A 24,886-nucleotide genomic window follows, 5' to 3' on the forward strand; every position below is an offset into this window, starting at 1 on the left:
TTTTAGCTTAGAGAGGTGGCAGAGTAATAGGTGGTATGTGCTGGATTCATACCTGTCAAAAGGAACCAAATTAGTGACATGGGAGAAATGATCTCCTTGCCACTAATGGCTTTTTTCTGAGAAAGAGGAAGAAGTTGGTTCTTGGCTATGTATATGTATGGGCGGTGTAAAAAAAAAAAAGTCAATAACATGAAGTCAAGTGCCAAGAAATATGGAGAGAATACACAGATGTCTGTCTTTGCCTCATACCTAAAGTGATCCTATGAAGAAATAAGAGTATGGTTGATTTTAAAAACACAAACAAAACCAAAACCAATGTGCGCGCGCACACACACCCCCCCCCCCCCCCAAAACAACAAAAAATGCAGAGATACTGTGACTGACAGCTTTACTTCTGTTTCATAGACTGTCTCTGAGAGTTTTACCATGCATTATTTCAGGAGACAGAATTTTCTCATGGGTCAGACCAAACTAAGAATGTCTTTCTAAATGCCAAGTGTACTTGTTTAAGCTTGTTTCCTCCAACATAAGCAGTAGAATGTGTTTTTATAAAGCAGTGTAATGTACTGAAACTAAATAGGCTGAGCAATCTTCCTCTGCCCATATTGGGAACATAATTAATACTTGCATTTACATACTACAGCCAGACTTTGAGTTAGCAATGCACAACCTGCATAGAGTAGAAGTTCTATATGGCACGGAAAGAAAGAAGCAAGATGAGTTCTGTGCAATACAGAATTTTCAATTTTTTTAATTATTGTTTCCTTTAAATGTGGCTCTTGCTGCAGTTCCTCTTATCTAACGTAATGTACATTAAGGCTGCTAATTTTAAACTTCACTGTGCTAAGCAAAGATTGAGGTGACAGTTTGATGAAGTGAGATTGAGTGTTGTTCCACAGCAGAGAGTAATCCAGGGCAAATACTTTTGTGCTGGAGATAATTTTAGAAACAATTGTTTTTCTCTAAGGTGTCACCATCTTTATCTTGTGCATAAGAGCAATGAAGGGAGGACAAACAGTAACACCAAAAGTAAATTATGGTTATTCAATATATTGTTTTGAAATAATTTGTGGAAAATTACTGTTGCTTTCTTCTCTTTACAGGTGCAGAATGAGTTTATTTTAGCAACAGAGAGAGACTCATTCGTAGAACAGGTACGAGAGATTATTGAGAAAGCAGATGAAATGCTAAGTGAGGATGTAAGTGTGGAGCCAGAAGGTGATCAGGGTTTGGAGAGTATGCGGACAAAAGATGATGGCTTCTTTCCAGGGTCACAGGTATGTAAAAGGACAGATTGCCTTAGCTACTTGTTTTTTCCATTTTGGGTGGTATGGTTTTGTGAGAGCTAGCTAGAAACTGAAACTTTCTTTCGTGAGAAATATCAAAGCTTAATAATGAAATGAAAAGACAGAGAAAGCTTTATATCAGAGTGAGAGCCAAAAATTCATTTAGAAAGCTAAATAACATAGACCTCTTGCTTTTTGACGTGTTCTAACACTTCCGAAGCTGCTGAATCTCCTGGACTCAGCCCCTCTACCCAGTGAGCTACTAAGAGATTGGATGGCTCGGTTAGGAAGCACAGGTTTTGAAACTGGTTGCTGGGAATAAGAAGGGGTGACACTTCCTGAATCTCTACCTTATTTCCACCCAGAACTAGTTTGAAACATCCATTTATCTGCAGGATGTTTAAGGAAATTAGTTGGACTGCCTGTTAACAAGAGAGTGTTTAGATCAATTTGTTACATTGATGGTCACTAAGCTGAGAAGCTCCAAAAGCACTGTAGCTGACACTTATCTGGGCAGAATTCCACTAGTTTGGTAACGGTGCTTGGGTCGAAGGTACTGCTTACCTTAAATGCCCACATTTCAGTAAGCTAGCATTTTAAGAACTATCTTGTGGGTTTCTGTTTCAGAATAGAACTTTAAATTTTATCTTACTTTACAGAAATTAGAGTTCAAACAGCCAGATCCTACATCTTCCATGCCACAAAGAATAGGTAAGTCTTTTGTGATTTTTTTCAACAGTTACCTTTTTCTGTTTCAGCGGATGGGTGCAGCCAAGTTTTTATTTTGTATGATGGAGTGCACATTCCATATTGCAGGTTAGGTATTTAGTTACAGCCATGTATCACTAAACATCTAACTTCTTTCTGTTTAGGGGTTCCTCCTAGCTCCTTTACCCAGGTTGTGCATTCTGCAGGAAGACGGTTTATTGTCAGCCCTGTCCCTGAGAGTCGCTTAAAAGAACAGGGCTTTTTCACACCTGCTGTTCCTGGAGGAAAAGAAGCTCCGGATGTGGGTAAGTCATCTAAACTCTTAAAATCTGATGGCTAAGACACGTTCATCAAAACTGTGAAGTTAGTTAACTAAACTGTTCCTAAAGACCTCTTAAAGTACTTGGGGAAGTAAGGAACTGTCTGTGCTGATAAGAATTTGGGTGATACTATGCAGGATTCTCGGGGGGGGTGGGGGGGGAGCGGAAATGCTGATGGGCTGTCTGCAAGACTCTGAAACCTTCATTCTGTATTTCATTGTAAGCCTGGATTTGTAATTTTTTTTTATTATGTCGAGAGGTAAATGTGATCTTAGTCTAACAATAGACAATAATACTGTAATGAACTTTTCCAGGTGGACTGACATTTTTCTGTTCTTCCAGTTGCTGCATCTCCACTGCATGGTCCTGGAATGAATCTCTCCCACTCAGCATCATCACTAAGCTTGCAGCAAGCTTTCTCCGAGATGGGGCATGCTCAAATGACAGAAGGACCTAGTACAGCTCCTCCAGTGTTCAATCAAACAATACCACCATTTCCACCTGCACTTTCTACCATGGCGGGCAGTGGTGCACCTGCTGCATCTATGGCTGCTGCTTCAGTATCTGTTCCCTCCAACACAGGTGTTTCTCTTCCAGGATCTGTTACTTTGCCTTCAGAAAGTGCAGCTATTGGAGTTGCACCAAGTGCAAGTGTGCCAAGCTCTATTTCTCCACCTCCAGCCTCACAATCTGGACAGCAATCAACTGGTGTCGCTTCCAGTGTGAGCTCCCCTGCTTCTTTCTCCTTACCTACCACAGCCCAGCCTGCTCAACCAGTAACTGGAGACATTGCCCCCAGTGTCAGCACACCGTCTTCTTTGGCACTGCCATCTACCCAGGTTCCCGGTGTCACTGGTCTTGGTGTCATTGCACCAGCTGTGACATCTCAGTCTACTCCTCAGATTGTAAGTAGTATGGCAGCACCACAGACGTCTGTTGCCCTGACTCTGGCTCAGAATGTGGCTTTGCAGATTCCTCAGCTTAGTAGCAGTGGCTCTATCTCCAATCTGGCAGAAACAACAGTTGTAAGTGCTCCACGGTCACTACCTGAGAGTGGGCAGTCTGTGGATAAATCACAGCTCTGCAATGCAGCTGGCTTATCTCTTCCAATCTCTGCGCCTTTATCATCCTCGGTAGCAACAAGTATATGTGGTTCAGTCACTCAGCCAGTGATACATCCCTTACTTGTCCCATCAGGAATTTCATCAACACCTGTCCTACCCCAGATTCCAGGTGCAACACCCATGTTGCCCCAGGTTCCCTTACCTGGTGTCTTACCACAACCAGTCACTAACTTGCCTGCAGTACAGCAAACTTTGATACACAGCCAGCCTCAACCAGCTCCGTTACCCAATCAGCCTCATATTCACTGTCTGGAGGCTGATGCTGATGCTCAGTCTAAAGCTCCTGGTATCGATGATATAAAGACCCTGGAAGAAAAGCTACGGTCTCTCTTCAGTGAACATGGCAATGTGGGAACAGCGCATCCATCAGTATCTCTGGAGACATCGTTGGTAATGGAAACTACAGTTATTCCTGGGATACCAACCACTGTTGTTGCACCAACTAAACCCCTGACATCCATTAGCACTTGTATACCTCCGAGCAGTTTGCCTCTTGGACCAACTGGCTTGCCAGTGCTGACACCAGTTGCCACTCCTGGGCAAGTGATCACCCCAGTCAGCTATATTTCGGCATCGAGCAGCATTGCAACAGCAGTAGTGAAACCGGGGACCTCTCCTTCAAAGCCCCCTCTTAGCAGGATACCGGTAAGAAATGTAACATTTGTGTGAATATTCGAGTATTGTAGGAAACAGCCTTCTTGAGCAAAATCCCTTTTATAAAGCAAAATATTTATCCAGGCAGAGGTGTCTTCATTTAATATGATATTGAAAGTTTTATGCTCTGGTTGGTTTTGTGTCCCAAGAGGTGTTTTATTTTGTCCATATTGGAGAAAAAAAAAAAGTCCAATTCTATATTGTGCCTCTCAGAGAGCTCTCTAGTGTCGCTGTTAATTTTTCCTAGTCCTTAACTACAAAGAGTGAAGCAACTGTGGTTTGTTTTTTTGTGGGATTTTTTTGGTTGTTTTTTCAAATAGAATTTGGAAGTCTTGCTTTAAATAGCTTTTTATCTTGTACATGATCACTAGAATGAGACAGGGTGGTTGTATGTTTGACAAAGTAGTCAGGATAGCTTAGTTCTGCTTCTTATCATTAGCCTGTTCCTCGAAGGCAAGGGTGAACCCGGCTCAAAGTTTTTGGTTTTTTTGTGTGTGGGTTTTTTTTTTTAAGTCCTCTGCTGCTTATGTGGTGGCTGGATACTCTTCCTTCCAAATGTTAGATTTGTGAAAGCAGAATTCTGAGAAGTTTAAAAGATACCTGGAGACCTGAAAACAAACTTTTTTGTTTGTTTACTGAATTGTGCTCTTCAAACAAACACTCTTTCATAAAGATAGTTCTGACTTACAGTAACAACTTGAGATGTTGTGGATGTTGTTACCTGCTCACTAACCAGAAGTATCAATATGTGAAATTAGACTACCTGTTTTCTTTTAAATGGCTCCCTGTGTTGGGAGACAGTGCATTTCAATATTTTAAGCTCTTGGTAGCCCTTTCCTTTTCAAAGTTAAATGGAAATAGGTTGAAGAAACTTTCAGGTGTTTAACAAACCAAAAACCTTAATACTCACTTCTTTTTGTTTCTGTAACGTTCTTTTCCACTCACCAACACTTTGTGTTGGTCATCTTTAGCCTTGCTATTAACCAGTTTCAGGCCATTTGAATTGAGCTAATGCTCCTAGCATCTCCATTCAGTAGTAGTCTTTCCCTTGTACTCTTTGTATTCAAACAAAGTTGAAAATTTCTGCCATGGAGGAGCGGGAATATGTGCCAAGGAAGTTGGGAAGGAAATCTAGACACAGAGGCATTCATTTATATAGAAATGAAGTTGAGAATTAGAAAAGAAAGATTGGAAAGTAATAAAAACTGGTATTGGTTCAGAAACAGTTGGAGCAGTTAGAAACCTGCTAACTGCAAACCTGTAATTGCAAAGGTTTGGGTTTAAATGTAACAAATGTTTGGGGTTTTTGATGTCAGTTGTGGGAAAACTACCTCCTCTCTGAAGTTTTCACTTATAAATTAGTTTGTTTTTTTCCAAAGCTTAATTTTAGTTTAACTTTCTGTGTTGTTTTTGAGCTTTAAGGAGCTTATTGCTTTAGTTTTCTGGGGTTTACTAAACTGTGTATGTGTGTATTTTATTTTGTTTATGGCCAGCCTGTTAACCTAGACAGTTAGATGTGTTTTGACTTGTCTTATGAATTTATTTAAAGTATGTTTTGCCTCTTATTCATAAACTAAATGATTAACTTACCACAGCTTAAGAATTCAACATGCCTCAGAACAGGTAACATCCACGTGTATGTTCCTAGCGCAGAAAAAAGCTGAGGTAATGCAACTTTGCGTAGTTCCTGCTGAAATGTTCTTGGGAGGATAGATAATTATGCAGTGTATCTCCACCGGGCAGTTACTACTGCAATTTGAACCATTAGTTAAGCTGTGGTAACATGACTGCAAGCTAGAACTGGTTCTGCTTGTTGAGGACCAAAGTAGACTTTGGGCCAGTTACACATACTCAGCAGTGCTCGCTGTTGTGCAAGGGAAGCCAGCTGACCAATGCTATAACTCATAAGGCTATCATGTATTTCTCAAACTTCAAAGTCACGGTCAAGCCTCAAAATTACAGCTGAGAATAAGAATTGCAAATTGTGTAATGGATCACTTAATTCCTAGAACTTCCCACTTCCCTAACAATGGAAATAACTAACTGGAATGTGCTATCTGACCTGGCGGGAAGGCTTTGATGCCTCCTTCTAACCTTTCCAGTCTCTCTAACCTCTTCTACATAACCTGGATGACTTCCCCCTACCCAGTTGCATGGCCTAGTCATCTTCTGTGGGTCATCAACGCCCTTCAGGTTCAAAAAAAAGTGATGGATCAAGAGATTGGTGCAAGAGGTCTATAAATCTGCTTCTCAACAAGTGGAGACATCCTCAGGCATGACAGTTCCTGTTCTCAAGTTCCTTGGAACAATTTGCCGGAAGCATGTAGCTTGCTCTTGCTAATGGGCAGTTAACATAGATCTGTTGTAAGGAGATTGAGTGCGTTCTTGCACCCTTTTATAAATTAAGCTTCTTGGAAACTTAATTGCTTTTTGGAAGAATTGTTGTATCAGTTCTTGCAGACTTGAAAATAATACCCCCAAGATACTTTGCTCCTGGACGCAGTGGCTTGTTTAAACTGGAAATTGTGGCCACTCAAAGATAATCTGGATTAAAAAGTAAAACAAAAGCAAACAACCAACTTCCCCCAACTTTGTTGCAAAAATCCCTAAAGACTCTATGCTAATGCTCCAGGAAGGAAGTCTCTACAGAAAAAAATGTTGAGGCTTCTGTTGTATGACATGACTGACTGTAGCTTGGTATCTGGTCCTTCTGTTGTTTCGTGTCTGATGGACTCGCGTTTCCTCTTCGTTATCCATAGGTGCTACCAGTAGGTTCTGAACTTCCAGCTGGCACTCCATCCAGTGAGCCGCTGCCACCTTTTCCAGGACCTTCACTAACTCAGGTGCTACATGACTTGGCAGATTTTATCTGCTTCTTTTCCTTTCAAAGAGCATGTTTCGATTAAACTCTCCATTGCATGTTATTAATGTCTTTGTTTTTCTTTTCTTTTGACTGAGTAACCTCTCTTGTGTAACTGTAGCAGTGCCCAGAGTCACTTCAGCACTGGATATGTAGCTTGCCCTTTGGAATGCTGTACCCAGTGTGTGAAGCACAGGAACAATTAATCAGGCTTGGGGTTTTTTAGTGTGTTAACCTGAACTTTAGAGGTTTGTTTTTTTTAAAAAAAGTAACACAGGTGAGTGTGTGCATAAAACTTGAACCTGTTTTCTTCTTGAAAAGGGTATAGTAGCAAAATAATAGCTCTTTAGGGAAGAAGTATATACTGCAATTAAACATTAATGAAAATGCAAAATTGCTGGCTTTGTGAATTCCTGGTTTTTTGTTGTTTCTGTTTTTTCCCAGTTATTACTACACTGACTTCACTAGGCTTTCAGATTTGCAAAAGGTCTTTGAAGCTTCTGATTGTAAACATGAGTGGAACTGTAACAGTGGCTTCCCTTGCTCAGATTCTGTCCTTGTATGCGATAGTTAGCTTGGATATTTTGTATGTGAATTGGACAGGTGTTCAGCTCAAGACCACAAAGATTGAATCTGTCTTCACTGTTTTTTAAAAAATAGAACACCCACCCTGTAATTGAAAGAACTGTATTAAGAAAAAACTGTTTTATGGATCTTCTAAATGCTGTGTAATGAGATGTAACATGGGAACACTACACTTCAATATGCAAAGAAAAGCTGAAAAAATAACCGAGCAAAACCCATGAGATCATGAGATAGAGTTGTGCTACTTCTGAAAGAATTTTGTGAATAAACACAAAGTTGGCTTTCTATAGAATTATATTAAAGTACACTTGGCACAGAATTACCATCCCAGTTTTATATTCAAACCTGTAAAGATGTGATTCAAGTGGGTACTTAGTGGTGCCTGCTTAAGGCTCAGAGTAATTTTGTCTTAAATCTACTGTTTCCTGTGTACGTGTGCTTCTTACAGTATTAACCTCTTCCACCTGTGGTTCAAGTCCACAGTGAATAGTCTTAGAATATGTGTCCAAAAGCTATACTTGGAGACTGTCCTTTTATAGAAAGGAATTATTCACTTACGTCTTCACTATAATTTAAAGTAATTCCAATAAAATAGCTACAGTATGAAAATTTGTACAATGCTTATTAGCATTATGGCCTGATTTCTTTTTCATTTTCTTGACCACTGAGAATTTTATCAATGTTAGCTCAGTCTGTGTTAAAATTCTCTCCATAACACTCTAACATTCTCCCTCTCATCTCTTGCAACGGAGCTCTTGAATTCAAGTTTCACCTGTGGAAGGGAATGTAAAATACACTTCAAAGGTCACTTTAGTTCTTTGCAAGCTGTTCCTTTTTTGGGATTTACAATAGCCTGATGAGAAAACTTCTATCTGAAAGGATTTAAGCTGACTGTCATACAAAGGAATAGTGTTAGAAAATTGCAACTTAGCACAGCAAACTGTGCTAAGGCAACTTTGGTTAATGAGCTGTCATGGCTCATATTCTACGGCTAAAACTAAAAACTGAATTACATGTATTAGGGTGCTAATCTTCAAAGATACCATTGGAAGAGTGTTTCCATTTCTGTCTTTGAAATGTGAGAACCATGGTATTACCTGGTTCTAAAGGCATGAGTAGAGTTGAGCAGCAGGGCATGTTCCCTGCTTTCGTGTAGTTTTGTGTTGGTTATGACCTTAATAGTTCCTTTTTAAAGTTTTCCAGCTTTTTTCCTCCAGTGCTCTCTATGCAGAAGCTCTGTCTTTCATTCAGCAGTTTCTCTAGCTCTCTCAGTAAATGTCAATATTTTGTGATCTCTTAAGAATCTCTCTTAGACTAAGTTTGCATGGCATGTGTCCTGGAGGTTAGAATGGAAACAGTCTAGTGGACCGAAGTTACAATGTGCTGAAAGTTGACATCTCATCCTCTTTGTTCCTTCTTTACCACCTTCTTGGTCTTCATCTGATGGAGCAAATGCAAATCAGTGACCTTAATCAAGAGTCCTCACAGATGGCCTCTGTGTCCAGAAGTACTACTTGGTTGTCTTTAATTTTAATTAAAGCATGTTTAAATCTCTTATAAGCAATGAGAATCAGTCTGCTACTTGGAAAGTATTATTCGGTTTGAAAAGGCAGAAATTTGTGCTCTTTATGTAAGAAAACTATGGAAGTGAATGTATTGCTCTTGAAACCTGCCATGGAAAGGAGTGCTGCTGTATTTGGTTTTATGCAGCTTCTTTCTAGCAGGCTGAATGAGGGCCATATTCCTGCCCTGTGAGTAATCAGGAAATAGGTATCTTCTGCCTCCAACCTGAGCAAGAAGCTAATTGACTTCCGTAGAGCTGTAAGATGGTGATGTTAGCAAGCAACACTTTTTTTTCCCCCATGGCTTCTGGAGGCAGAAGCTGGTTTATGCCTTTCAGCCAGTTCTTTTTGAAGCATGGTTTTGCTGAAGAGGAGACAATAACAATTTGGTGATAATTCTTACCTGCATTCTTACCGTGAGCAAGGGCAGCAAATGGATCTGGAGGCAGCTGGCTAAAATCAGTCACACTAAGTTCATAGTCCTTTTTGTTGTCATTGCTTGGAACTGGGTATATTAGTAATATTTTTCCCCCAGACTCAAAGCACTTGCAGACACTTATATGACTCAAGCCACTGTACCACTGCAAAAGGCTTCTTCCTGTTTGTCATAGGTATTTCTGGTGGTGTTGGGTCGACGGTTGGACTCGATGATCTTAGAGGTCTTTTCCAACCTCAATGATTCTATGATTTGTGGTATGGAAAAGGCGCAAATATAGATCCCTTGCTTCTTGTCCTTTGCAAACAGGTTACCTAATTTCACTTCTCATTTGAACTCTAAAGCCTGTCTAGGAGTGAGATGAAATTGGAGGAGACCAACTGGATCAAATCTAATTGACTGTTAAGCACATTTGCTGCTATCTGGAAAATTACTGGCTTGTCTTAAAGCAGATAGGCTTGCCTTCCTTACTGCTTCTGTCAGTATCTCATTACACAATTACTTTTTCTTTCCTTAGTACCAGACTCCTAATTTGCAGACAAAGTACATGTTACCTCAAGACCAGTTTTGGACAGTTTGTTCCTTAGTCTTAAATACCTGTTCTGTTTATTCCTTAATTGCTCTTTGAAGTGTATTTAGATTAATTTTTCAAGCTTCATTTTGGTACCCTTGTTCCATAAGGAAATCTTTATTTCCTGATCATTCTGATATCTCAACTCTTTGTTTACTTGAAGCAAATACCATCTTGTGAGCGTAAGTGGTGAGAATTATACAGTATTTCAGGTGAAATGTCCTCTTTATTTTACAGTATTATTGAATTAATTTAGCTCACTTGTCTGCTTAAGCATTTGGATTTCTGAATGGAGTCATAGAAGTCTGCATCTTCTTGTGCTCTTTTTTTATTCGGATGGAATTGATACGGGGCTTATTGTTCTTAGGTTTTTTTGTTGTGCTTTGAAATCCACAGTTCAGGAAGAATGTGATCTTGGCAACCTGTTGAAAGCATCTTTATGCTGTTGTGGATCTCTAACTTTCAGTTTCTTGAAAGTGGAAGGTAATGTTTTTATGTTGCCATGACCTCAGCTTCAGTTCTGAAAAAGATCTAGCTTTTTAATATAGAAGACTTGGAAAGATTAATGATGCTAAAGTTTGGATGGAAATTTCTACTCCATAGGGTCAGAATTGCAACTTAGTGACATCTGCCACCACTTTCTTCTTCCATATGTATCTTAGGGATATGGCCTAATTAATTTTGAGTGAATCTGAACTTTTCTTATCTTTAAGATATTTTTAGGTAATTCTTCTTCTCTTCCCCTCCCTAAGTCAATTGACCAAGTTTGAGAATCATCTTGGATGCCAACTCAAACAGCTGAAATCTAAGTAGCAAGTCTACTTGAGAGAGACTCTGCCCCTCTCCCTTCTTCCTCTTCAAGTCAGTCCATCCAGATAGCTTCTTTGAGGGAACTTTTAAGTGTGTGGGTTTTTTTTAATTTGTTATCCTCAATCTTGCTTTATCCATGCTTGCTTTTGAAATTACGGGCATCTTTTTGAATTTTTCCATGATTTTTTTTTTCTAATTGACTTTCTTACTTCAGTATTTTAGATAATCCATAATACAAATTACCTCCATTATCTTTCAACCAAAAAATGTAGAACTTGGAGGCTTGCAGCATCTTTGGTTGGTTCTTAATTGTGGGAATGCAAACTTCATGCTAACTTCAGGAAAAACAGAAGTTCCAGTTAATGCTTCTTTTTCTATTTTTTACCAAACATGTTGCTTAAATTGCTTTCAGTCTTACTGTGCTACACATGTTAAATGTAAACATGTAGGAAGGGAACATGATAGAAATATGTAAGCTGTACTGACTGCTTTAAATTTTAGTATTAAATATGGCTGTTTTTTCTCAAATGTGATGTATTTCTCCTGAGCTGGGACAGCTGTTTACTCTTTCCTTTCTCATCAGTCCCAGCAGCCATTGGAAGATCTGGATGCTAAGCTGAGAAGAACCCTTAGTCCAGAGACTGTTCCGGTGACATCTGCTCCTGCCTGTGTACGTTTGCAATATTGGCAGTTAGTAGTCTTGAAAAACTTCAGTGTTTTCTCAAGGTCGTGCTCTTAGGTCACTGCCTTTAATATCACTACACCAGTCTTTAGACTTTTAAAAATAAAAATGAAGAGTCATCTTCCAGTTTGTGGGACTGAGTCAACCAAAATAGGACAAATCTCTCTGTTGCAATAGATTACATATTTCCTGAGGCTGGTTTTGGTATTAGTTCTTAATCCAGCTTTTCTCGTGATATCATTAATGTCACCAAACTAGAAGGTGAAGTGACTATGGAATAAGGGGAAAGAGCACTAAACAAGCATTATGTGATATGTCAGTCTTAATGTGGGAGGGATGTTTAAAGTGTGGATCTGAAATTTTAAAAGACTGTAATAATAACTTTGATAGAAAATTGATAATTGATAAGATAATGATTGACACCGTGATCTCCAAGTGGCTACTTATGCATTACTTCTGCAAAGCACAAGGGGATGTTCTGCTGACAGCCTCGGGGTTGTAAGGTGTGCAAAATCTCTTGCTGATGTTGCTTGCTTCGGAGGTTAAACTCTTGCATTTGTCTTGTCGTGGGTCATACTTTGACCCTGGTGGAAATAAAAGATTATGTAATATGTAGTACGGTGGATTTGTTGGCATTCAATCAAACTGCTGATTATTTTTTATTTTCTTTCGTTTTCCCCCTTGAACCTGTAGTCTGTGCCCTCAGTAGCATCTACAACGGTTACTGGGCTGGTGTCCACAGCAGCACAGTCTCTGAAGGATGGTAAGACAGCCTTGATTATTTTAGTTGGTTTCTCAGCATGGAGATATAATCCAAAATTGAACAGACTAGCAACTTGGAAGGATATAGCCTTTTTAGTAAGCCATACAATGGCAATTCCTTAAGGATCGTATTAGTTTTTAGTAACTGGACTGAAATTTTCCACTGTAGGCCAGGAGAGGGGAATGATATATGCATATTATAGTAACTCATTTAGGATTTAAAGCTGTCCAAAATGCTGAATGAAGACTTGCAAAGAATCTCCAGTATGCTGCTAAGGTACAGTTTCAGGATTTGAAAGAACTGTTTTCTGTCTTGCGTTATGTTCTTGGCAGCAACAGTAAGGCTTCTCATTTTGCATCGTTGTGCTGTGTTCTATACGTAGGATACCTCTTCCTCACCTAAGAGTGTTTCCTTCCTATTTAAATAGAGAAATGAAGGTTAAACTACTGACAATTTAAGAAAGGTAGCAGGAAAACCAGACTCCCTTCTGGCTGCTTTAGAACAACTGAAGGTTGACTTAGGTGATCAACAATTGAAGTCTGAATGATCAATGACTTTCAAATCTAAATGAGTTCAATTGTTTGGGCGGGGGGGGACGACTTGCAAAATAGTCCGAGACTTTCCTGTCAGTATTCCCCTAATTGTTTTAATTTAAAAAATCTTACTTTTTTTAGAAGAAACTGTTAATGTGGTACTAAGGTTATTTCTGAACTATCTAGTAAACATTATTTAACTTGCGTGTGCCTCAAGTTCAATGACAAACCTTCAGAAGCTAATAAAACCAATAGGAAAATAAAATATCCCCATTTTGGTAAGTCGCTAGTGAACTATACCGTAGAACTCATTTATCTGCTAGAAAATGAGTTGGTTTTTGCCTGCTAAAGTTCAGAAGGTAAAAGTAAAACTGGGAATTTGCTTAATAAACACAGCAAGCTGTCCAATAGAACTGATTTAAAAACAGAATGTTATTTCTCAGCTCTGTAACCTTATACTGCCGGTGCATACAGCAAGAAAATTAGGAGCTGACACCTAAGAATCCATCTCTGAAAGCTTCAGATAGACTGCTTTGAGTAAATGTGGTTTACACCATTTCTTCAACTTGCCACTTTTCTATTAATAAATTGTCCCCAGCGTTAGTGAAATTTAGGTAGTCAGTGTGGGTATTGAATTAAAATAAGCTTTTTCTTACATAAATTTCAGTTCTGTTTTTTATTCTTGGGCTATTTCACATCCCTGTTTGAAATCAGTGTGCTTTTTCCACTGCTATCTAAAAGTGCACTTTTAGCATGTATACTGTGCAGGGAAACTTTATAGAAAAATAGTTCACTTCAATGTTGCAGTTTGATATTCTAGCTGGTAAAGTTGAAAAGAGATCAGGTGCCATGAATCCAACGGCCTGTTAGGAGTTAACTGATAGTTGAGTCTGAAGTAGATAAAAAGATATGGTTGGAGTTCAAGTAATTTGTTGCTCATTTTCTTCTTAATCCCATTCTCCTTTTCCTTAGCTTCAGCATCGTGTGGTGGAGAGAGCAGTGCTATGGCTACCACAGCAGGAGCCGGGGTTCTTAAGATGGGACGGTTTCAGGTAGGAGATGTTAAACTGATTTGGTTGTCGATACGGGACCTTCGCTGAGCAGTTCCTGCGTAGTGCCAGCTCAGTGTGCCTTGTGGTGGGCTTTTCTGTTGGGAGAAAATGTCCACGTTGAGCTTGTGAATGCAGTGCTCGTGCAGGGCTTTGTGCAGATGCTGTTTTCATTCAGGGTAGATCGCGCTAGATTATGCAGGTCTGGAATTGTGAATACAGCATTTCATCATGTCGGGCCTTAGATGTGTAACTGTTGGCCTTGGTCTTTAATGTTACCTGCTTTTTGGCTAACAATGCTCAGATGTTCACTGTGAAGAAAGTCCCCTCCGCATCTGCTGTGTTTCTTGGAGTTAATCCTTCAGATTGCCTAGAAGTACTGTTTTGTGTGGCAGTGGTGTTACTTGGAGGGAAGCAGTAGCTTGCTTTGTGGCGTGCCAAGGAAACAGGTTATTTTCCCCTCTCAGATGCATCTTACTATTAAGGTAAATAAAAGCATCATGTTAAGGAAGAACTAAGAAAGTCTGCACGATTGCATTTCTATTCTAGGTATCCGTGGCAGTGGACGATGTGCTAAAAGAGGGTGACAAACCTGAAACTAAGCCGGTGCAATCTGAAACCACCTCCACTGATTCTTCACCTCTTTCTGGCAGTAGCCCAGAGAGTACACTGGTAAAGCAGGCTGGCAGTCGGAAAAGTGAGGCTGTTGCTGACTCTTCCTTGGATGTGGTAGATGGCATTCCTCAGACAGTTCCTGTGCTGCAATTACCGGTAGATGTTGGTCAGCCTACGAAGGTTGGGCGCTTTCAGGTAACAACAACAATGGATCAAGTGGGGCGCTTTTCGGTGTCAAAGACTCAGGATGAGGTCAGCTGTGCAGAGAAGGAGCCAATGAGTCTTCCTCTCTCTGTGGACTTGGAACAAGTTGCTGCTTCAGCTGCAGCTCCGAAGAAAGAGTTGGAGTCAAGGCAGTCCCCACACATGAACGGTCCGTCCTCTGAACTGGAGGCCGCCTTCTTAAGTGGGATGGCTAAGGATTTGGATGATGGCTCGGGGAGCCCAGACTCCCTCCAGCACCTGGGGTCGAAGATCAGCCTCCCCGTTCAGAGCCTTAGCAACTCATTCAACTCTTCCTACATGAGCAGCGACAATGAGTCGGATATTGAAGATGAAGACTTGAAATTGGAACTCCGTCGGTTACGGGAGAAGTAAGGATTTTTTCCTTGTGTGGTCGTGTATGAAATGTATGTGACAGGTTTAATATGAATTTCATCTGTACTTTACTTTCCCAAAGAACAAAAGTAAACTTTTTGAAAGACTCGACCTTTGCTAAGTGTCAGGACCCATTGTCAGTGTTTATGTGGGAAGTAAGATTCTTTAGTGGGAAAGTAGTACGTAATTACAACAAAGGTATCTACGTTTGCTGTGCTTAATTTTCTAACCTGTAACCTTGTTGTATGTGTTCATATGTAGACAGATTGCTGCACTGTGGATAAGACTGCAGATGTGTAGAAGCTTTTGCATATCACTGCAGTTTGGTAGTTACGGGGAATAGTGGCGTTTCATTTGAAAATGACACACAACTCTGCATTCCTAATGTGCATTTCTTGCATTTCTAATGGCTCTCCTTTTCCTGAAGAATCCTTGTTGGCTTAGAAAAAAAACTTAAAGTCAAGCAATGTGACCTACTAATTTATTTATACTGAAAGTTGAACATTTTTTAGGGCAGCTAGCAATTTTAAATCTTGTGTATGCAACTGCTCTAGAAAAAAACCTGAGGAAATACAAATGTAGAAGTCTCCGAGGCCGTATGTCTCAGAAAATGAGTAATCTAGCTATTCCTGTAGCATTTTAATGCTGAATGATTTAATCTTCTACAGTAGGTGTATGTTCTTGTTTGTACTTTCATTTATCCTGGTTTTATGATTACAATGTTGGGAACTTTGTGTTGGAATTCTAGCCAGGGTTAGGGCACAATGGAAAATGGCAAGTGTTCTGCCATGTGCGTTCAGTGGTTATTTGTGGAAAAGATTTATTTCCTCCTTTCATAAGTGTTAATGGGAGTTTGACCAAAGGAGCTGGTCAAGCTTGACTGGAGGGGGGGGGGGGGGATTGTACGCATGCATGTATATGCATATAATTTTCGTAAGTCATACTCTTTTGTAACTTGTTAGGCACCTTAAAGAGATCCAGGAGCTGCAGAGCCGCCAGAAGCAGGAGATTGAGTCACTATACATGAAATTGGGAAAGGCCCCACCTGCAGTAATTATTCCCCCAGCTGCACCCCTTTCAGGAAGGAGGAGACGACCTACGAAAGGAAAAAGCAGCAAGTCCAGTCGTAGCAGCTCCCAGGGAAATAAGAGCCCTCAGCTATCAGGTAAGACTTTCTTCAATTTTTTGAGTAGATAAAACAGACAAGGTACCATCTCTCATTCTTAGATCTGTGTCTGTCTCTGTCTTGTGTTTTGGAGGGGGGTGTGTGTCCCAGTTCCTCCACTGCCTGGATTACTAGATCATTTTTGAAATTGCTTTTGCTATTTGGTAGTCTTGCTTGTGACTTTTGCAATCTACTGAAAGATACTGTTACATTGTTCTGTAAGAGCAGTTTTGAAGTTGTGATTTGTATTTTCTAGAGACTAGTCACAGGGCTCTGACTAGGAAGAAAAGTGTAAATTTACAGTATGGGGGAAAACATTGATTTATTTTTTTAATCTTTTTTTTTAAGATAAACTGCTCTTGTTGGCTCATGAAACTGATGTTGCAGAATGGGGCTGGTCTTTTCAGTCATTTTCAGAGATACTTTAGTAGCACTTAAGCGTGGTATTACTAGTGTCCTTACACTTCAGAAACTGAGTCACAATTGATGGATGTTAAAGTAGTGATTTTTTTTTAATGGAGTTGCAATTTTTTTGTACTTCCAAATTGAGAAACAGTTTCAATTGTCAAGGCTTCCTTTCTTACTAAAACCATTTTTATAATAAACAGAACTCAGGAAAATAGTTCTGTTTACTGTTTGAATGACATGGATGTCAGATGCTTGCTGGGTAATTGTAGATGTCTCTCAAATCCTGTAGCACTGAGTAAACAATACTGGAGGGGCAGCGCTGTGAGCAGAGATACTTGTTACTGCTTCCTGCCCGTTCACTTTGGTAACTCCATGTCATGCCGCATTTTCTGTATCCAGTCACCCTGGCTGCTCACTTCTGTTTTGTTATATGATAGGGGAGCTATGTGTGAGCATGTGACAGTGAGCTAACGCAGAGTTGCCTTAAAACTTAAGTAAATAAGAATTTTTCTAGTCTTACTGCTTTCTCAGAAACTGGAGTAGTTCCTTCCCCCCCTCTTGCCTGGATTGTCATGCTTGACTAGAGGATGATATCCCTTTTTTCCCCCCGCCACAGCACTTTTTCCTGTATCACTAGTGTAATGGCTCAACTGATCACTTGAGTTACTTGGTAGTGACTTCACGCCCTAGTAAATGTTCCAGTCAAACTTCCCTCTGTTTTTTCTCCTATCCCTTGGGAACAATGACAGAAGCTTCAAAAATGACGTGGGGAAACTGAAACGTCAAACGACTCTTTTCCTTCCTTCTTCCTCTAGGCAATCTGTCAGCTCAAAGTGCACCATCAGTCTTGCCCCCGCAGCAGACTCTTCATCCTCCTGGTAGCGTGCCAGAGCCTGGGCAGAACCATTTGTTACAGCCCCTCAAACCTTCACCTTCTAGTGAAAATCTCTACTCTGCCTTTACCAGTGATGGTGCCCTTTCGGTACCAAGCCTTTCGGCACCAGGCCAAGGTAAGACTTTAAATGGAATTAGTGTCGAGTCTTGCACCTTTGTTACTAGTGAACAAACGATCAACTTGATGACACTTGATTTTTTTTAATACATAGTGTAAAGTAGATTGGTAGTCTCCAGCCTATGTGTGGAGGCTGGTAAGGGTGTTTTTTGCAACTAGGTTTCTACCTTCTCACATAGGTGAAGTGTGAGGTTGTTGAAGTAACGAATATATAGCGCATGGCCCTGTCTGCTGTACTGAAAGCACCAAGGAGAATACAAAAGAGTGCAGTATGGTGGTGGCAAGCAATGTTCTGGGGGGAAGATATGGGCTGAAAGGATGAGGGGACAGATGAGAATGGGGGGTCGGAAATGTGAAGTGAGACTAAGGAGGGGGCAGAGCAGCTTTGGTGTTAACAGATAATTGAAATGGTAGGAAATTTCTGAAGACTCAGAGTCTTTTTAGACTTCCAAACTGCTTTGGCTGTTTCTGTCAATGGAATTTTTAACAATAAAAGGTAAAAAAGGCTCATGTTCTGCAATTATGAGTTAAAGAATTATCCTGGAAGGAAGAGTTAGTGTAGGAGGATGGAATGGTAGGAATAATAAATTGTTCACTTACTCAAGTTGTGGGTTGCTTGTTATTAGTTAGTATGTTATCAAATAACTTCTCAGACACAGCGCTCATTTATTTGGTAGGGAGGGCTTTTTTGCATGCCAGTCATTAAGGGGATGATAGCTTCATTCCTTTACTTCTCTGAGCTTAGCTGTTCCAGTTTTTTTCCCCCTGAACATCTCTTTGAAAAGCTTTGCCGTAGACTGATTGAATACATCAATTCTAACGAGTGTTTTTGCTGAAATTGGAGAAGGTACAGACAGAAAATGGAAACAGACTTTTTGGAAGAATTTTCTATAGAGGTTTTCTTAATGAACTGTTTCAAGTATTTTGGAGCTACTTGAATCATTTCCCTGTATCTAGAGTTGTGTAGTACCGTTTTATAATTGGATACTTCTGCCAGGATTTGGCTTTCCTATAGATTGCAACCTTATTGTTGGGTTATATACTGGAGAGTAACACTGCAAAGTTGGCCTAATGTCTGGAGGTATTGGAGGGAGTCTCTTCACTCCGTATGTTGTCTACATACTCTTTGGTCCACACTTTGAGGCTTATTCTTGTGTGTCATGTTAATGCATTTCACCCTTCCAACCTCAAGTTGCTAACATCTTGTAGTGGTGTTCTGTCTCTTCTCCTCTCCTTTCTCTGTTCTTCCCGTTTTTGTTTTCTCACAGGCTGTGCGAAGTTTAACTGTGCATCTGAGAGAGTGACGTTCAAGCCTGGTGGCAGGAGGACCCGATTTCTGAGTACGCCCTGCTTGGCTCTTTGTGTGTAACACCTTTACTCCTTCCTTGTCTGTTTTTTGTTTCGTCTTTTTGGTTTTTTCTGCTGCTTGGATCTGTTTCATGCAGCCCATTCTCATCTGGCACCTTGTATTCCCTCCCATCCCATGGCTCAGCTGAGCTGCTCTTAGCCCACCTTTAGAAGTTTGGGTTCTCATGTTAGGTATTCTCTGGAGTTAAACTCATAATAACACGCACTCATTTTCCCTGAGCCTTTGGTAGAAACTTTTTCAGGACAGTTCAGTGAAATGACAGAAACTGGGGAGAGTTAGCAAGTTGTGGGTGCATGGGCATTTTCTTTTGGCCTGCCTTAGTAATTATGCTTCAGCATACGTTAGCTGACGTGAGACTTGGGCGGGAGGTAGTCTTTCTAGTGGAACAGTGAGAAAGATTTGTTTTCCAAATTATTCCTTTCTCGGACACTACTGTAACTGGGGGGAATGTGTTGACTTCCTCCAGCAGTATGCTTACCGTGTAAGTTGGATGTGTTTTGCAAGTTCTCAGCACTAGTACTGATTACAGTGCAGAGCATTGATGCCACCTGTAGGCCGTTAATATCGACTTCTTATGTTCATTAGCAGATGGATAGCCAAAGATTGAAGCGTTGAGGGTTTTAAAAATACTTAGAGAATATTTTCAGGCAAACTCAGAAGATCCTTACCTGTTAATGGCCCCAGGTTTAGAAGTTTTTACTGTGAATTGGAGATACACTAAATGTGCAACAAATAGCAGTAAAGGTGGGTAAATAGACGTCTTCAGACATCCCGTCAGTCCTCACGAGTTACCTTGCAGCTCTTTTCAAAATCTTTTCGTTTGTACTTACATTAGGCCAGGCTTACAAGAGACCCTCAAACTTCTGATGCGATTGAAGTAATGATACGCTTGAGCTGAGGCTGCTGATGTGATGCTTTTTACTGGGAGTGCTGCAACATCTCCCATGCTGCTTCTGCAGGCTGGACCCTTTACATGTCCGACATTTGTTTCCTACCCTCTGGAATGACTTGATGTGAGAAAGCTTTAAGTGCTGTAAAGAGACCTTCAGTCGCTGCACTGCATGACAGTACCACGCATCTGTAGCATGTCTCGCTACAGTTGGCAGTAGCACAGCTGAGCTAGAGAGCTGTGTGCAGGAAACTAGGCCTGGCCTTCTGCAGAGACAGCTGCAATGCAACCAGCCCCATCCTCTGAGAAAGCGAGTGAGTCAGAGGGAGGGGAAGTTTTTTCCTGGCCGTTCAGTTTTGCGATGATACCTCTATCCCACTTCACTGGATTTGGGGATATAAGTACTAATGGTATTTAATTTTTCAAACTGAGCGGCTTTAAATGTTTTTCCTAGGTATTTTAATGTGCAGATGTGCACTAACGGACATCTGCAATCTCAAGCTTTACGGCTTCTTTCTTGGAAGAAGTTAAATTCTTACCAAAGCTAACTCTTTAAAATCATCTTTAGTCTGGCCTGTCCTCTTTTGGGGTAGGGAATATAAAGAACAGCCATTCCGTTTCTAGAACTGACAATGAACTGAATGTATGAGAGTATCATTCACTTACAAGGCCTTGGCTTACTGCAAATTGACCATCATCTGGCTATAAGAGTACTCTGGCATGTATATCTCTTGCTTATGGGACTGGTGCTAAGGGAAATGGATTCCTGTGGAAAAGTGTGTTGTAGCTGTCCTGTAAAAGCAGGTAATACTTGGCATGGCGCAGCTTGGCCTGGCACTCGGCTTATTGCAGGTTGCTTGCTTCCTGGAGTCTTGTCCTTGAGACGCTATTGCAGACTGTGTGGAGAGTGACAGCTGGAGAAGATGCTGGGTTAGAATCAGCGGTGTTGAGGAAACAGTGCAGTGACTGATGCTTTTAACTGTGCAGCTGGAGAAACAGAGTGGTACAGCTTGGCAGGGAATGTCTGGACTATTCCACAGACCTGAGAAAACAGGGTGACAAACTAAAAGCACTTGACCTATCAAATCTTTCTCATGCTGTAAACTGGTCCAACTTTGGTAGTTGTAAAATGCTTCCTACGTCCTGACAAAAATGGAAGGTGTACTTGCTTTTCCTTTTGTGATAACAGCCTGTTGTGACATAATGTCTCCTGACATTCTTCACTATGGTTTGGGAATTCTGAAGAATAAACGTAGGAGGCTGGGCCTCTTCTCTTTCTGAAAGTACAGCTGATTAAACTGTCAGACCAGTCTTTGGGTTTTTCCTAGAATGTCCCAGTAGTGACTACAAGAGCCCTGCTGTGCTGTGTCCTCTGTTTCTCACCAAGCTTTTTGTGTACTGTTTGCTGATACTAAACATTTCTCACTGTTTCTCTTATCTTTAACAAATTACTCTCTCTTTGTGCTTCAGGGAAGATGGTGAAAAAAGTCTGTCCTTGCAACCAGCTCTGTAGTAATTATCTTATTTCTGTTATCTCCGATTCCTGACTGTAAAGCTATTCATCAGCTTTTTCTGGTCACTGAAGCCTTACCTCCCTGACTCTGTCTCCAGCACAGCATCTGTCTGTCTATGTTATGCCCTCTAATGTGTACTCTGTCGTTAGTACATTGGATAGTCTGGCTATACTCTTGCAGACAAGTGGAGGCAGGCAGAACCTCACCTTCACTGTGGAACTCTTTGCTCATTGCTGACGAGAGCAAGTTGAGCACCAGGGTCAGTTGCTCGCTGTAATGTGCTGGAGTTGTATCTTTGAGCAGCTGGTTTGTTTACAGATCTGATGGGGCTTGCCACCTCGGTGATGGATGCAATTGCAGACACTCCTTCAACATTTTAGAAGAGTAAGAGTAAGCCATCAGAGATCTCCAGCGTGTCTCCCAAAGCAAGAGATGTTTAGAAAAGCCTGTGTGTGCTCATGTCACTTAATACGGTTTTAAAGGTGTCTTTTGACTGCTGGTTTACGGGGGGGAAAATAAAAGGGCAGAATGAAGGCATTATAGGTAGCAGGCTGGAGAGAGAGAAGCCTGTTTCACTTCAGATCCCAGAGCAGAACTGGGGACGGCTGCTGTGACCGAGCAGGAATGTGGGGGGGTTGTTTCCATTGAATGCTACAAGTTGAAGCACTTCCTTTTCAGACTCTCCTGGATGGCAGTTTCTGCAGGCGGTGACTACGTCAGAGCTAAAATGTGAAATTCCTGAGAAGTCATTTTTTAAATTGATGTTATGGGAGCTTTAGTAATTGTATAGCTCACCTATAATGGCGTAGGCTGGTCTGTCTGTGACCTGGGATAGGAGCTCCCTAACAAAATCACTTTTGGAGAGAGAGCTCTCGCAACCTCCCACCTTTCCCACCCTGAACCAATCCAGTCCTTTTCGAAACACTTAAACTTTCCTAAATGCCACTGTAGTATATACCTCGATTAATTCTCTCCCTTCTGTGGCCTGAGGAAGCTCTCCAGCGTAGGTCCAGGATCCAGCGTGCTTACTGATTAAAGTGGAAATGTGAAATATCAAAAGCAGATACTGGCCATCGTGAAGAGGATGAGAGCGAGTGTGTCAATCCCTGCATGAACCCTCATGGTGGAATGTGATTATTACTGGTTTTGGCAGCTCCTCCCCCTCCCCCCCGAGTACCTCTTTCTTGCTTTTGCCTCATTTGTCTTTAATTTCAGCTTTCACATCACTGCTCTTATTAAATACTTGTATTCTGAGCCCTTTCCACATGATGCATGCTTAAGGTTCTTGTTATTTCACTGTAGATTTTCCTTGCCACCTTACAGTGTGTTCCTGTTGCTCTTCATCTGTGCTGCAGCTGCACACCCTGGTCAGGGAACCTTATTCTCTCCTTTTCGTGTGTACTGTTGCATGTGTCCGCCTGCCTGCCTGTAACAACTGCCGCCCCACCTGTGGGCACCCAGACCGGGAGCCAGTTCCATGCTTGAGCTGGAACTGGTGGGAGGGGTACGTAGCCTTCCCTCCTCAGCACTACTAGAGGCAGTGACACTTTGCTTATTTATCCCGCATAGTAAGTACGTCACCTTCCTAATTCACTCCTCAATATGAAACATTCCTGCAGGGGTTTGGAGCCAGTTCGTTCTTTGATACAGCGGTTGCAAGGAATGTGGCTGATAGCCAGGGAAAGTGGAACAGCTGAAGTAGCTGTCAGGCAAGGGACAGCGACTCCGTCATTTGGCCTTTCCAATAGAGAGATTGTTTTCATTGCTGGCATTTTTGATGCTCCACTTTTAGTCAGTTTTCTTCAGAAGTGTCTGCCATAAACTCGGGTTTTCTTGGATTTCCCAGCTGCAGTCTTCAGAGTGAGCAAGTAGAAATGTTTGAGGAACTTTGAGAACCGAGTAGGTGAGGATGTGTGCTTGCAAGGAGTGCGAGGTTTAGCACTGCAGTGGCCAGATACTGATTGCGGTGTTTGGTTTTGTTCTAAATGGATTTGAAAAATCTAGATTCATTCTGCCCTTCCCATGTCCTTCAGAAAAAGTCTGCCCTAGTGGTTAACCGTCACTTCCACATCTGTAAATGAGGATACTTTGCAGTACTGTTGGGAATTTAGGATACTTGATAATACACAATTTCTTTCATTCCTGTTATGAGGTCTGCCTTAGGTTTTTCGAAATTCGAGTGCAGTTGCTCGTTTGTAAGTGTGAGGGGGATAGTGAGGCTATCCAAAACAAAGCTTCTAGATTTTTTTTTTTCTGCAGGATAATGTTCAGCAAGCTTTCTAGCAGAACCGAAACCTGGTATTTATGTGAAGGGTCTTTTGTGTTCTTGCAATCAACCCAGTGAATCGACAAACTTGTCAAAGCATGCCTGAAGAACTACTCTCATTTCTGCCTTCTTTAAGCTGTATTAGTTGTTTGCATCTGAAATGCTTGTTCTTCTGACGTAGGAAATCTGAACGTAATGGCAAAAAAATGCTTTCAGAGGCAAAAAGCAAAATTTAATGCAGTGCAGACTTCCCCTGCTGATCCTGGCTGTTTGGTGGATGAAGACAGTCCCATCTGGTTATCCTCAAGAACATAAGTATGGCAGCTTTTGGAAACAACAGTTGCTGTTTCTCACTACGGCTTTTTTGCATAATCCGGGTGAATTTTTCTCTTCGTTTTACAAAGTGGAGATAATTTGCTACAGAGCAGCTGGTGATGCTGATTGTACTGCTCCTTATTCAGCATCCAGCATTGTCCTCCAAGGCGGAACTGACCTGTGCCAATAGTGGTTGCTGCTGATTAAAAGGTGTAGGATGAGAGAATGACGTGACTGTACTGTCATTCAGTGCTGAAACCTAATCTCCTTTTTCCTCTACAAAGACCTATAGGCTGCTACCATTCCCCTCTTAAGATGACTACTTGCAGCACTTCTCGAAAAGTAAACACACCTATGAAATACTCTTAATCTGAGAAAACGCCTGTAGGAGTCCTCGTAGTTCCCACTTCAGTGTGTCCTGGAATTGAAACTTAGAATTAATCTGCATGGCATTTTAACTGGCTCTCTATTGATGTGCCATTACCACAATTATTAAATTTGCTAGAGAAAGATGATCTTTAACCTAAGTTTTGATTCCCGTTTTTTGTATCTGTAGGGACCAGCAGCACTAACACAGTCGGGGCTACGGTGAACAGCCAAGCGCCCCAGTCTCAGCCTACTGCTATTGCCTCGAGCCGGAAGGGGACTTTCACAGATGACCTGCACAAGCTGGTAGATAACTGGGCCCGAGATGCCATGAACCTGTCTGGCAAGAAAGTTGGCAAAGGGCATAGCAACTATGAGGTGAGATGTAATCCGTGAACGTTTATGGTAAGAAACTGCCAGTGTCACT

General features: G+C 41.2%; 1 protein-coding gene across 11 annotated transcripts in view; it reads left to right on the forward strand.

Moving 5' to 3' along the window:
- WNK1 (WNK lysine deficient protein kinase 1) overlaps nucleotides 1-24,886 on the forward strand; it is a 108,642-nt gene that overhangs the window by 80,565 nt on the left and 3,191 nt on the right. For 4 of the 11 annotated variants that reach the window (XM_076341074.1, XM_076341132.1, XM_076341142.1 and 1 more), the window contains 14 exons: nucleotides 1,104-1,277; nucleotides 1,946-1,997; nucleotides 2,159-2,299; nucleotides 2,657-4,083; nucleotides 6,852-6,935; nucleotides 11,500-11,586; nucleotides 12,292-12,361; nucleotides 13,867-13,946; nucleotides 14,493-15,151; nucleotides 16,118-16,320; nucleotides 17,544-17,738; nucleotides 19,009-19,101; nucleotides 21,469-21,510; nucleotides 24,650-24,837. In XM_076341074.1, coding sequence (XP_076197189.1) covers nucleotides 1,104-1,277; nucleotides 1,946-1,997; nucleotides 2,159-2,299; nucleotides 2,657-4,083; nucleotides 6,852-6,935; nucleotides 11,500-11,586; nucleotides 12,292-12,361; nucleotides 13,867-13,946; nucleotides 14,493-15,151; nucleotides 16,118-16,320; nucleotides 17,544-17,738; nucleotides 19,009-19,101; nucleotides 21,469-21,510; nucleotides 24,650-24,837 — 3,495 coding nt within the window. The remainder of the gene's footprint in view (nucleotides 1-1,103; nucleotides 1,278-1,945; nucleotides 1,998-2,158; nucleotides 2,300-2,656; nucleotides 4,084-6,851; nucleotides 6,936-11,499; nucleotides 11,587-12,291; nucleotides 12,362-13,866; nucleotides 13,947-14,492; nucleotides 15,152-16,117; nucleotides 16,321-17,543; nucleotides 17,739-19,008; nucleotides 19,102-21,468; nucleotides 21,511-24,649; nucleotides 24,838-24,886) is intronic. The other 7 variants (XM_076341121.1, XM_076341152.1, XM_076341172.1 and 4 more) reach the window with 5 other exon arrangements.

The sequence above is a fragment of the Aptenodytes patagonicus genome, chromosome 1, assembly GCF_965638725.1.
Source record: "Aptenodytes patagonicus chromosome 1, bAptPat1.pri.cur, whole genome shotgun sequence".
Classification (NCBI taxonomy): Eukaryota; Metazoa; Chordata; class Aves; order Sphenisciformes; family Spheniscidae; genus Aptenodytes; species Aptenodytes patagonicus.